At 40.4% G+C, this 14,939-nt stretch overlaps 1 protein-coding gene across 1 annotated transcript in view; it reads right to left on the bottom strand.

The window, feature by feature from the left end:
* The window catches only part of DNAH6 (dynein axonemal heavy chain 6), a 285,907-nt gene that overhangs the window by 121,536 nt on the left and 149,432 nt on the right, over nucleotides 1-14,939 (bottom strand). Inside the window, exons 48-51 of the mRNA XM_075284265.1 lie at nucleotides 14,024-14,266; nucleotides 8,190-8,357; nucleotides 1,686-1,921; nucleotides 155-416 (exon numbers count right to left, since the gene is read on the bottom strand). Of these exons, the coding sequence (XP_075140366.1) occupies nucleotides 155-416; nucleotides 1,686-1,921; nucleotides 8,190-8,357; nucleotides 14,024-14,266 (909 nt within the window). The remainder of the gene's footprint in view (nucleotides 1-154; nucleotides 417-1,685; nucleotides 1,922-8,189; nucleotides 8,358-14,023; nucleotides 14,267-14,939) is intronic.

A 14,939-nucleotide genomic window follows, 5' to 3' on the forward strand; every position in this document is an offset into this window, starting at 1 on the left:
TATTGGCTCTCTGCAGTTCACTTGCTCTGATAAGTCTCAGGCCGTGTTCTGGAGGATATAGAGTATGTCAGGTTAAGAAAAAATTTTGTGGCTAAGTAGTAATTAGTGGTTGCTCAGTGTACAAATACAAGACATTATAAAATGCATGATATACCTGGGCACCTGCCAATTTTTTTTTCTTTGGTTCAACTTCCTTCAGAACTCTGGAATACAAATCCATGGCTCTAACCCACATACACATTGACCGGCAGGCTTTAGACACTTTTTCCACCTTCTCTGGTATAAAATTAGGATTAGAAATGTATTTCTGAAGTTTCAGCAAAATTTGAGGTTTTATGTTTTCCTTATCATATTCCATAAGCCTTTTTAGAAAGTTGGAGTCTCCTAGCAGTTGTTTTGCAGTTGTCCAATCTGGCCTAGACATCAAAAAACATATTTAGAAACTCAACACTCAAACATGGAAATAGTGTTATTATACTGTATTCACTGGAATAATATCATAGCAATTTTATATCATGGTCAAATGTTTGAAACATATGTACTTACAGAACCCGGCTTACCATTATCTGAAGTGCACTGACTATAATTATTGTATAGCCATGGAAGGGTAATTTTATACCACTATATTTTCTGCTTAACCATAAATGTAATTGTGGATCAATAGAAACCTTGTATAATAAAGCAGCATCTAATCAGTGAACCTAAAGGGGTTTATACACCTTACGATAATTGTTTATTAGGGGCCTCGCATCACAATTTTAACATCCATTCAATGGATCCATTTAATAGATGCAAAGACTGCTGCTAAAATGATGAGCATTGATTTACGTGGTAAAACAATTGATCTGGTTCAATCTTTTTTTTTTTTGTTAGACACAGTGTACTAAGTCGCACTTTGTGTCCAATAAAGAATGGACAGAAACAGATTTGTGACTATCCAGCTGCATGTGCATTTGTCTTCGTTAAACAGATTTGCTATATCAATATAGTGAACACCCTTTATGCCATGACTCAACGGGTCGGAAACGCTGCAATTTGCCTGTGACGGAAACGTCGCTGGAAAAAATCACAGCGATTTACAGTAATTGCAAAGTGGATTCTTGTAAATCCCATGCCCACTTTGCATTTAAAAGCGCAGCGCGGACAGGCTGCAAATTCCAAAACCAGTGCAGTTGTCAAATTATATCTATGGAAACGCTTGCGGCTTCCCCGTAGATATAATTGTAACAGAAAGTCCGATTTTCTGTTCAAAGCGCTGCGGGAAGAACCGCGATGCATTCCCACCGTGGTTTGTCCCATTTGGCCTTAGCCTTAGACTACTTTTTCAAAAATTAGCTGTAATGTCAAGGGCAACCTAGAAGAAAGGGTTCAATTCCCAATCAGCATCACCAAAGGGAATAATACATAATTCTCAATAACATATAATAGGTTGTCAATGTAATGCTACATGTTTTTGAAAGACCAACACTTTTTTGTAGCTCTATTTTTCTATATTCAATGGTGGTTATACAGGAGTCTCTAATCTATCAACTTCCATTATAACATACATAAAAATGTATTTGAAATTGAATTTTCTAATCCAGAAAAAAACGATAATTTACTAGTCTAACAAATACCAATCATGAATGGAACATCCTAGGGTAATCCCACATACTAAATCCAAGAAAATGTAGCCCATTCCTTACTTTGCATTTAGTAGAATGCATATGGCTTCCATAACTGTCATGACCAGATCTGGTGGATTAGTGAACACTCTGATTTCAGAAATGTCTGCTTTATCCAAGGAGTCCAAAGCTTTATTGGCAGCATCTAAAGCGGGCATTGCCTCATCAAGGTCTCTCTGGGCATCATCAGCTATTGCCTGAGTTTCTTCTGCTTTAACTTTTGCGACAGCCTCATCCTCTTTAACAATGCGCCGCACCTGTCGAATTAGAAGAATAGTTACTGCAGCAAATTGTGTAGAAAAGCACTAAAAGCCTAATTAAAACAATTTCCAGTAAAAAAGAAAATAGAAATATAGTTATGAGTTTAGTAATCTAATTGCTGCCTACTGTATGTCATTCTGATGGTAATAAGATTAGCTATTTAGTGACCAATTCTATAAAGTCTTGCACTATAAAGGAATAAAAACTAGTTATTTCATATGCAAAATACAAAGGTAATGAGTCTCCCTGAATATAGATGAAATTATTTATCAGAAAGGAGCATGGTGTATGTGCTGAAAACTTTAACAATATAACAACATAGAATCAGATAAATGTGTGTTACACTTATTATAGCTTTACATACAATAATGACCGTTGTTTAATACTAACGCTAGGTTCACACTAGTTCTGGTCCATCAAAGGACCACTAAAATAGCAGTAGCAAACGGAGCTTGGCAGACCCCATTGACTATAATGGGGAAAGTTGTTTTAACATTAAAACCCAAGGAAAAAGTCCTCTAATGTAGATATGAACGTAGCCTAAGGCTGCATTCACACTGAGTAACGCTGGCATTTTTTGTGCTTATTTTTGCACATAGCGCCGCGCTATTTTGCGGTCGTGTTGAACGGCGCAAACGCGGCGTATACGCGGCGCTATGTGCAAAAATAAGCACAAAAAACGCCAGCGTTACTCAGTATGAATGCAGCCTAAGACTGGTATTGTGTTGTTTGGATAAAATTAAAATGTACATAACCTTTCAACAAACATTGCATACATCATTGCAGAAACTGTCTCACTCAGGAGCATCAGCAGTTCTTTATAATGTTGACCAGCAGTGGATGTGACTAAACTACTTGAAGCAAGTTAGAAACTTATTTTGCTCCAGCAGCAAAAAGTCCTCTGGTGCAGATGTGAATGTAGATTAAGATTAGTTGTTTAGAGAGAATGTTTGTTTAACAAAGAAGCGTGCAGAGAAAGAGCCAGGGAAGAGGAGAAATAAACATTTTTCTATAATAAAATGCATTACAAAGTTGTTGGTTTTTTTTATTATTGATTGTACTATTGATTTATGCAAAATTTATGCATAGATCCTAGCTTATATACATACAGCTCAACACTGAGACCACCAATGGGTCTTGTCAATTATTCAACGCCTTTGGCTGTAAAACAACCCCATATCACCAGGCTTCCTCCACCAAACAGTTGCTTCAATTTCACAATCAGTTAGCCCCCCTTTCCCTTGTTTCTTCCAGCGCCATTTGCACTTATCAGAGCCCAGTCTATTGACTTTATCTCAACTCTCCAAATCACCCATTTCCAATCTTCTACTATCCATTTTTTGTAATTTTTTGCAAACTCAAGCCAACGCTTCTTAGGACAATATTGAAGTCGAAGCTATTTCCCTTTTTTTTCAGGCCACCATACCAAACTTGTGTGATCTCACTATTACAAAGCATACAAGTCACAGCCACTGCCATGCTTGTCATGCCAGAAATGATAGACCTGGTGATGAGCTGGATGGATGGACTTAATTTCGTATTCTTCTAATTGTCTTGGCACTCATATGATGCAGTTTGACAATTTTCTTGGTTGAGAAACTGCTATAAGTGAACTGGATGATGCTCTTTCTCTTTTCTAGGGAAATCTTCTTCATGGCTGATCCTCGATTGGAAGCAGTGACCTTTAATTTGGGAATAAACCTAATAACACACTGAGCTATTAGGGAATGGGAGAACAGATTGTAATGTGTAGTATACAAGAAGAAATAGATTTTTCTACCACCAGGCACAAACAGTTACATGATAAGAATCTGCAAAACTAATCATATGCTAAATAGTTGCAAGTCAAATGTATGTATGAGATAGCCAAGATGATTGTCTATAATATGATAGTAGTCTCACATTCGAAGCTGTAGTGGATGGTGAGATATGGAACATGAAAGTCAAAAGTTCTAAACATTGTTACCCTTTTGCTTGTCGGTGTAATTTTTTCCAGTATTAATATTTGGATGATATTTATTTATTTTAACATACCGGTAATCCTATACCACATTTACCAACCTACTATGTTACAGGTGGATGCACTACCAGGGATATGGGATACTACATGGGATATGTAAATGGCATATTTTTTGTGAAAACTGCAGTACAGCAATTTAACTTTATTAGATTATATAAGACTATTTATCATAGTAATGATAATATAGTAAAATAGGTTTATAAAGTTCTATTTAGCAGTGCTCTAAGTTTTGCCATAGAGACTCTGTCAAATACACTCAGACTAGCTGTGTACTGATGGTATGAACAGATGTAGAAGTTGCCAAACGTGGGTGGGGTCACTTAAAATAGTTGTATCTCTGCTTTTATAACACCTAAAATAGTCAGAAATGTGATTTTTTTTTATGCAGTATTCTTGTTTCAATAATTTTTGTAAGCGCCATTTCAATTTTTTTAACTATTGTGTTGGGGTTGTTTGGTGAAAATTTTTGTAATATACTTTATTAGTAACACATGTATAGGTACTCCCAAAAGAAACAAAGGGGTTTGCTAAAACATAACTTTTAATTAGTTTAACTAAAATTCAGGAACTCGTTCCCATTCAAAAACCTTAAAAAACTGCACCGAGGGTGGGAATAATGCACTTTCCAAATACCCAGCCCTGCTTTGAGTATGAGAGATTGTATCAGGGGAGGGTATGGGTACTCCCGATTAGTTCTATATTATTGCCAATAGTGCAACCCTGGCGATGTAATAACACTAGAACTTAAATGGGGCCCCACCCCGTATCCCCTTTGACACTCCGTTATATACACATGCAACCCAAGCTCATGATAAGTTGGTCGGTACAGCACTGAGGTGGTGACGTCAGTCATACAATGTAACCTTAGTGCTCATTAAGGGATTGTATGTCCTTGTGTATCACCACATCTCATAAAAACTAATACTCCACTGCGGGCCCTCTGTTTCAAACCACTAGCATCATGGGAGTCCCTCCTAACAGGGGAGCTTGCTATTAGGTTGCATAAATAAAGTATTGTGACCCTGGCGCTAATCACAGCCAGGGGTAGACTAGATGTAAAGATAGTCCCTCTCTACGCGTTTCGTGGTTAGACTCATCAGGAGAGTGATATACAGGTAGCTAATAGAGCGTCAAAAATAACAAACTGCGGTTAAAACCACATTTACTGCAGCCCAGATGGTAGGCTGCAGCATAGAAGCGAGTCCGAGTATACTTTATTAACCTATTTTACTTCCTTTCAATTGAAAACAGGATCTAAGGTTCAGATGTAGCAGTTGCCAAAATGGGTGGGTGTCACTGTGAATAGCTGTATTTCTGGTTTTATTCTACCTTGGACAGCGGTTCTGCTGTCATATGACACAATAGTGAGATACAATGATACAATAGTCAGAATACTGCATAAACTATCACTTTCCTTCCATCTGGGAAATCCCCAGGCCCTGATGGTATTACCAACGAATATAATAAGGTTTTTTCTTCTGTGACTTGTCCTTACTTATCCTTGTTACTATTCCTATACCAGGTAAATCAACTGAATCTCCTCAAAATTTTAGACCTATGTCATTATTAAATACTGATGTTAAGATTTATGCGAAACTGCTGGCCCGCAGACTCATTCCTTTGATTCCCTCTTTGGTCACTTCTGGCTGGATTTTTTTTTCTACGAAACTGACATCTTGTGATATATCTTTGGCAAACTAAAATGGCTACCAAGACATGTAATACAAAGTTAAAATACAGAGGAGTAGGATAACATGGTTTCTCTGATGAAAGTGGTTCCTGGCATAACCCGACAGTGTCTAAATCATGAGTCGTAGGTGGAGAGGTTACAGTGCTGATGTCAATCACAGAAATATAGGAGGAATAGTGGCGCACAGTTTAGTTAGAGTTAATCAATTTTAGACAAATAGGAAGAAAAATAATAGGAATGGGGGTAGTGAGAATTTCCTTACTGGGTGGTGTCTAACTGTAGTTTTCACTTGCGTTACACATACACTTTACAGGTCACCCTTTCCGTGTAGAGCAATTTGTTTTGTAATAGTGTCAGATTTGCCATTGCCCATTACTATTGGCATATCTTGCTGCACTGTGATCCAGGGGAGTAACTACCGGGGTAGCAGCAGTAGTGGCTGCCACAGAGCCCGGGACATTAGGAGGCCTGGCGACAGCCCCTGCGTTTTTTTGATTTTTCTAAATAGGACGTTACAGGTGTTACTCCAGCCGGTAACGGGTCCCTACTCACTTACCGATCCTGGTAGGATCGAGTATAATAATAGTGTTTGTGGGGCCCACAGCGACACTTACCAATCCCTGACAAGGGCCGGGATTGGTAAGTGACACTGCGGGCCCCACAAACAGGGCCGCCGATAGGCCAGTATTACTGATACTGGCATCAGGGGCCCGGCCAAATTGAAAAATGGGGGGGCCCGGTTTTGGCCCGCCACCATGTGTCGGCCCCCTGGTGCCTGCAGCAGTCATTGTATGTCCAATTTCAACTCAGATCTGAGTTGAACACATACGCGGTGGCTACAGCAAGGGGCTGTCACAGTTCAGCTCCTTGCTTTGTTGCTGCGTCTACACTAGTTGCTGTGTAGACGCGATGTGATGATGTCACATCGCATCTACAACTGTGTGCCAGTGAGAGAGAGAGAGGCGCGCAGAGAGCATTGCGGTGGAACGTGAAACTGGGGGCAGATGAAGGAGAGGACGGCATGACACTGGGGGAAGAGATGTGGGGACATGAATCTGGGGGAAGAGATGGGGGGACATGAATCTGAGGGCAGAGATGTGGAGACATGAATCTGGGGGCAGAGATGTGGAGACATGAATCTGCGGGCAGAGATGGAGGGGACATGAATCTGGGGGCAGAGATGTCGGGACATGAATCCGGGGGCAGAGATGGGGGAACATGAATCTAGGGGCAGAGATGGAGAGGACATGAATCTGGGGGCAGAGATGGGGGACCTGAATCTGGGGGCAGAGATGTGGGGACATGAATCTGGGGCAGAGACGGGGGGACATGAATCTGGGGGCAGAGATGGAGGGGGGGACATGAATCTGGGGGCAGAGATGGAGGGGGGACATGAATCTGGGGGCAGAGATGGAGGGGGGGACATGAATCTGGGGACAGAGATGGAGGGGGAGACATGAAACTGGGGGTAGATGAAGGGTGTATATGAAGCTGGGGAGAGATAGAGGGGGGACATATAATTTACGGGTGACTGTAGGAGGATTATACTGTGCGCAGGCACATGAAAAATTAATGAGAATGGGCGGAGTCAACAAAAAAGTGGGCGGTACGCCGCACATTTTGTCCCTCTTTTGGTTCTTCAAAAGTTGGGAGGTATTGGTACAGGGGGCAATGGAAAGATGTTAGAAGGTGAACGGGAGGGGGGGGGATTGTTGGGGCATCGGGTGTGCGGCACTGCGGAGAGGGAACTGGGGCAATATTATATAAGTTTTTAGCTGGAGAACTACAAAGCACACAATACCTCCAAAGGTATAATGATGTAGTCAATGCATGAATCTGGGGGCAGAGATGGAGGGACATGAATCTGGGGGCAGAGATGTGGAGACATGAATCTGGGGGCAGAGATATGGAGACATGAATCTGCGGGCAGAGATGGAAGGGACATGAATCTGGGGGCAGAGATGTCGGGACATGAATCCGGGGGCAGAGATGGCGTCAAATATGATGGAGATTCAAAAATGTTTTGGGGCTGTTTTGCTGCCTCTGGAACTGGGTGCCTTGACTGTATGCAAGACATCATGAAATCTGAAGACTTTGGACCCAGTGTCATCAGGACAATGACCACATACTTCAAAAAGCATCCAGAAATGGATGGAAACAAAACGCTGGAGAGTTCTCAAGTGTACAGCAATGAGTCTGGATTTAAATCCAATTGAACACCTGTGAGTGACCTGGAACAGTTTGCAAAAGAACAGTGGTCCAAAATTCTATTTGAGAGAGGCTTGTTGATTGTTATTGGAATTAAATGATTTCAGTCATTTTTTTCCAAAGAGCGTGCAAACAAAGATAAAGTTGAAGATGCCAGTAATTTTGTCTGGCCTATTTTTGGATTTTTGCTAAGGTAAAAACTAGGCAGGGGAAAGAGAAAGTACAGTACAGGAGGAGGAAACACTTTTGCTACTGTCACACCATCCAGCAGTGCTGCTCTCAGGTTGAATATGGAGCAAAGGTCCTGTGGTGCTCAATTCATAGGACGACCCCCTTTAAGACTTACCTGATCTGCATTTTCCTGATCTACTGACAATTTCTCCATTAAGGCATCCACATCTATAGACTTTTGTTTCAGCACTGGCTCTAAAGCAGACAGCTCAATCTTCATCTTATCAACAAGGTTGTTAGTCTCCAGTAACTTGGTTAACCCATTCTTTACACGGTCACGAGCCTAAAATCGAACATAAGAAAAAAAGTAAACCATAAAAGTCATCAAGTAGCTGAATGTACAATAACAGTAAAATTTTATAGTTCTTTGTGTTCCTATGGTGTATTTTTTAAAATTTGTTTAGGCCTAATACTAAGACACATCATTCAAAAGGTGCAGATTAATCTTGTAAACGAAAGATTTCCCTTATAGGATAAACTTAAAGGGGTTGTCCCATCACAAGGATCCTATCTATACTGTTTGTTAATGTGAATGTAAAACTTTTCTTAAATACACTGCTTCAGCAAAACTGCTTTGTTTGTCCACTATCTTACTTTATTCATTTTTTTTTGACACATCCCTTGACTTATCTGGTCATAAGTCAAGTGATGTATTTGCTGCTCTGAGGGGGGAGGGAGGAGGGGCTATGTGCAAGGGAGCGAGCCTGGAGGGGGGGGGGGGGTAGTTTACCCTTTGGGGGGAAAGGGCCGCCAATACAAACCCAGCATCCGCTGTAATAGAGAGGCGGATGCCGGGGAGGGTTAGACGCCAGCACAGATGCCAGCAACATCGCTATGCTTCTGCCCTGCATGAAGCCAGCAGCGGCAGGAGCGATGCTGCTATTCCGGGGGGAGGGAAGGAGCAGAATAACAGCATCGCTCCTGCCGCTGCTGAATTCATGCAGGGCAGAAGCATAGCGATGTTGCTGGCATCTGTGCCGGCATCTGTGCAGGCGTCTACACTCCCCGGCATCCGCCTCTCTATTACAGCGGATGCCGGGTTTGTATTCACATATGCAAAGCCAAGCGGCATGATGCCGCTGGCCCTGCGTGCACACTCATAGACCAGTCTAGCCTTCACAATGCGAATACAGACCCGGCATCCGCTGTAATAGAGAGAGGTAACAGAGATAACACAAGCAGTTTACAGCCCTCTACTATACTAAACTATTGGTTAATTTACACATGGACAAAGTGTCCAGAAAATAAGCCTTGCTGTATATATTACCATATAAAACCTCATTTTTTGTTGAAAACTATAAATGTGTACCCCTGTCATCAGAAAATCTTATTTAAATATTTTTATATGCAACAGCATATATAAAAACTATATTGTTTTAGGTAACAGAAGCAAAATTTACATTTTTTCACATTTTGTAACATTCTTCTACTTCTAGTGAAAAAAAACCCTGTAAACTTGGTTAATAAATAATACTACTTATTTTAAGCCTTATTTGTCCTGAAAGAAACACATGGTAAAAATAGTTGAGATATGCAGTCACTAAAAAGATATTGCGGTGTAAAGCAATGCATACCAAAGTGCTAAATTTGGCCTGAGCATTGGGTTGGCAACAATGCTTGGTCCTGAAAGGGTTAAGGAATATGTCTACCCTAAACTTTAAGACAGAAGCCCCATGTTGTGAAAAAGGCATCTTTTTCCCACAGCAGTTTACAGTATCTGCAAAGGGAATAGGATTCTAGCAAATTCCATCCACACATTGCTAAAAAAAAAAAAAAAAAAATCTTCAGTGGAAAAGCTGAGTTTTTTAAAAAATTCACAGCACGTCAATTATACCTGCAGAAATACTGGTGTTTTCCGTATATGTGTAATAAGAGCAGAAAGTCTGCAGAGGTTTCAAAAATGAAATGGAAAATGTGGAAAAAAAAACCTGATGCGTTTCCGCTGTGTTTTTTTTTTCGTGAATTTTTTTTAAAATACATTTTCAATGCCTTAGATGTAAATGATTATCCTAAACAGGTGTAAAGTCTGTCATTGGAAAACATGAAATATGAACATATGTGCACAAAATTTCTGTCAATGTATTAGAGGTATATTCAAAGTAATAGTAGGATCACAAGTGGTAAGACAACATGTCTCCCATCGGTCTCATTCAGAGAACAACTTCAGGCTATAGGCTATACTATAATGGCTCTATAGTGTCTTTAATGTAAAACTGAGAAAGGCAGACAGGAACATTTTAATCCTGTTGCACAGGCTTGACATGTCCTACGACAGAACAGAAAATGGATTTTTATGTAGTTTTGTGCTAATACTTTTTGCTAAGTATAGATAATAATCCAGAGGGATTGATACTCTGGCACCTGTCACATTTCATTCATACTGAATTAAAATAGCTTTAATGCATTTAACTATATCTCGTCTGCATTCTTGGCCTACATATTCAGATTTTAGCCTATGTTTCAATTACACATACACAGCACGGAGAAGGGAAAACAGATGGGGTAGAATTACTCTTGGGTATGAATGGTAAGTCAGCTGTAAAAAAGGATGTTTATATACTTCCTATAAATAAAAGATGCAAGCAGGATGGATAAGTAAAAGGCATATTTGAAAGCCTAAAATGTGTTTAATGACTTCACTTTTTCAAATTGCAACTGATAGAAGCTATAGAAATGGTAATGTTTCTAAATGCGTATAAATATATATACTGTGCGAAGGTGACAAGCAGAGTGCTGGAGTCCCACTAAATCAGCCCTAGGTTTCAGAACTATGTGTGGTCCAGGGCAGGTCTGGAGTAGGCTTTAGCCCAGGTATGGGTCATAGGCTCATTACTGGCTCATAAAAGGCTGAAGAGCCTACACTTCAGGGCAGATCCTGGGAGGAGATGAGTTATCTGGGTCTGTCTTGTTACTCTGAGTCCAGTGAGACTGTAACATGTTTAGCATATGGTTCAGCATATGTGAACCAAGCCTAAGACTCACTATCTCTTTAAATCAGTCCATCACTTCCATTGTTCATTCCACAATATGGGATTTACCATTGATATCTCCTATTTGGTTAAACATTTGTGATAGTTGCAGTCTAAGTACTGATATATTGCTTCAGTCAGCAATATATGGTATGGTGTACTGGTATATATGGTATTCTAATAACTAAAAACTAATACACACTTCCTCTAAGATGTTTCACAACACAAGTGGCATCCTCAAGGGATTTGGAGCTAATATTGTAGTATGGCTTCTTCTACAAACTGGGTTTAAATATCCTAATTCTATCATCTTCCACCTTTCAACATAATATCCAATCATTACATCGATCCACATGACTGACGTAGCCAAATACCAATTATAAATCAGTCTGCATAATACTCTTCCTCCAGAAAGCCCCAATAACACACATCCCATCACCAGCTGCTCCACTACCAATGATCACATGAGCATTGACTTGCTTACATCACTCTGGCCAAGGCTACTCCTGATCAGATCACATGACTCGATACATTATTACATTACATTATTTCCAGGTAGATCACATTACTCACATATATCACATCCAGACAGATCACATGACTTGTTTACATCACTTCCAGGTAGATCACATGACCTTTGATTTGTTTACATCACTCTAAATTTGCCACCCATACTTGAGTGGGAACTGCTGATATCAGATGAGCAGTGGAGGTGCTGGGTGTCCAAAAGCATAACATGAAGCTCCTGGGCACCACTGCAAAATCTGTACCAGGCCCCCCAACTATAATGTATTGCTTATAGGCCTGATCTCCTCATACTGGGAAGAGACAACTTACAGTTAGGGCCAGAAATATTTGGACAGTGACACAATTTTCGCGAGTTGGGCTCTGCATGCCACCACATTGGATTTGAAATGAAACCTCTACAACAGAATTCAAGTGCAGATTGTAACGTTTAATTTGAAGGGTTGAACAAAAATATCTGATAGAAAATGTAGGAATTGTACACATTTCTTTACAAACACTCCACATTTTAGGAGCTCAAAAGTAATTGGACAAATAAATATAAGCCAAACAAAATATTTTTATTTTCAATATTTTGTTGCGAATCCTTTGGAGGCAATCACTGCCTTAAGTCTGGAACCCATGGACATCACCAAACGCTGGGTTTCCTCCTTCTTATGTCTTGCTTGTTTGTGGGTCTTTCCGCCTTAAGTCTGGATTTGAGCAAGTGAAATGCATGCTCAATTGGGTTAAGATCTGGTGATTGACTTGGCCATTGCAGAATGTTCCACTTTTTTGCACTCATGAACTCCTGGGTAGCTTTGGCTGTATGCTTGGGGTCATTGTCCATCTGTACTATGAAGCGCCGTCCGATCAACTTGGCAGCATTTGGCTGAATCTGGGCTGAAAGTATATCCCGGTACACTTCAGAATTCATCCGGATACTCTTGTCTGCTGTTATGTCATCAATAAACACAAGTGACCCAGTGCCATTGAAAGCCATGCATGCCCATGCCATCACGTTGCCTCCACCATGTTTTACAGAGGATGTGGTGTGCCTTGGATCATGTGCCGTTGCCTTTCTTCTCCAAACTTTTTTCTTCCCATCATTCTGGTACAGGTTGATCTTTGTCTCATCTGTCCATAGAATACTTTTCCAGAACTGAGATGGCTTCTTGAGGTGTTTTTCAGCAAATTTAACTCTGGCCTATCTATTTTTGGAATTGATGAATGGTTTGCATCTAGATGTGAACCCTTTGTATTTACTTTCATGGAGTCTTCTCTTTACTGTTGACTTAGAGACAGATACACCTACTTCACTGAGAGAGTTCTGGACTTCAGTTGATGTTGTGAACGGGTTCTTCTTGACCAAAGAAAGTATGCGGCGATCATCCACCACTGTTGTCATCCGTGGACGCCCAGGCCTTTTTGAGTTCCCAAGCTCACCAGTCAATTCCTTTTTTCTTAGAATGTACCCGACTGTTGATTTTGCTACTCCAAGCATGTCTGCTATCATCCACCACTGTTGTCATCCGTGGACGCCCAGGCCTTTTTGAGTTCCCAAGCTCACCAGTCAATTCCTTTTTTCTTAGAATGTACCCGACTGTTGATTTTGCTACTCCAAGCATGTCTGCTATCTCTCTGATGGATTTTTTCTTTTTTTTTCAGCCTCAGGATGTTCTGCTTCACCTCAATTGAGAGTTCCTTTGACCGCATGTTGTCTGGTCACAGCAACAGCTTCCAAATGCAAAACCACACACCTGGAATCAACCCCAGACCTTTTAACTACTTCATTGATTACAGGTTTACGAGGGAGACGCCTTCAGAGTTAATTGCAGCCCTTAGAGTCCATTGTCCAATTACTTTTGGTCCCTTGAAAAAGAGGAGGCTATGCATTACAGAGCTATGATTCCTAAACCCTTTCTCCGATTTGGATGTGGAAACTCTCATATTGCAGCTGGGAGTGTGCACTTTCAGCCCATATTATATATATAATTGTATTTCTGAACATGTTTTAGTAAACTGCTAAAATAACAAAACTTGTGTCACTGTCCAAATATTTCTGGCCCTAACTGTATGGGCCCCCTAAGGTTCCTGGGAGCTGGGTATGACTGCACCCCATGCACCTGCTCAAGCTACTCCCATGGGGGTTTTGAACTCTCACAGATCTGATATAGGTCTATCCTATGGATATCTTGATGATATGTCAACATCTAAAATCCAGACAACATTTTTAGGCGAAGGCCACATGGGTCAGGTCTGCTGCAGGATGTCCACAAAGAACATCCCACAACAGACCCAATCGCAGCAAAAAAACAGCCAAATCAGCTCGCTTTCAGTCACACGTTCCAGGCTGCTGTCTCAGCTTTAAACCTTTACATTCCAAAGGCTGAAAGTCATTCTGGAGGTTCAAAACAAAAGTATAAATTAGCACATTACTAAACATAGGTTTATGTATATTCTTAGTATCACTTACTGAAACCAGCTGTTGCCTCTTCTCACCAAGCATGGACAGGTAAAGGTTAATTAACTCTAGATATGAGGTGGGTGTTGTATAGTATCGTCTTCTGAGTTCTTCATAGTAACGGTCGGCCATTTCTGTAACTCTTACATGGATCTCTACACACATTTCTGACAGTCTCTCCTTCATTTCTTCCCGGCCAAGGTCAATGTTGGTGAAAAATGTTTGAGAAACTGAGAGCAGAGCTTCTCTAGGCCACTGCAAATAACACCAAGAGAAAAGAAATCACAAATCCCCTCGGGCATAATATTTGCGTAATTGGAGAGAATCAATGAAGTTCCTTTATAATGAGAAATCTTTCCCATGGCCATGTAAAATATCCATATAAAAGTTCCCAAAAATCAAACACATTCCTTCAGTTTTTTGTTTTTTTTCAAATGCAAGGACAAAAAAAGAGAAGTGTGAGATTTTTCAGAAGTCAATGTGTTACATTCTCTAGATAAAAGAGATGTATTATAAGGTTATGTAATTAAATAACAACTTTATTGACGCCATTAATTGCAAATGTGGTAAAAGCATTAGTATGGAACTATTATAAAGACAGTCATTTTACCATTGTCACAAAGCAGATTGTCAACAAGGTTTGTACAGAGCGAGGCCATGATTATAGGAATACTAAACTCACAAGGCAAAATAAAAGTAAACAGCTAGTAATCTTGCTCATGCTGTTTGCCATTCATCATGGTGTTCTAGAAGAACCTGAAATAAAGTCTTTTACAAAATCCTGCAGTGAATATAGGAAACAGTTTCCTGCGGATCTGTTCCATTTTGGATGATGGACAAATGAGAGGCTGGGGTTAAACATAAAAGGGGTTGTCCAGATTTACGCTTTTTATGGCCTATATTCAAGGTAGACATGATACTAAGCCGA

This window comes from Leptodactylus fuscus, chromosome 1 (genome assembly GCF_031893055.1).
Source record: "Leptodactylus fuscus isolate aLepFus1 chromosome 1, aLepFus1.hap2, whole genome shotgun sequence".
NCBI classification, from domain to species: Eukaryota; Metazoa; Chordata; class Amphibia; order Anura; family Leptodactylidae; genus Leptodactylus; species Leptodactylus fuscus.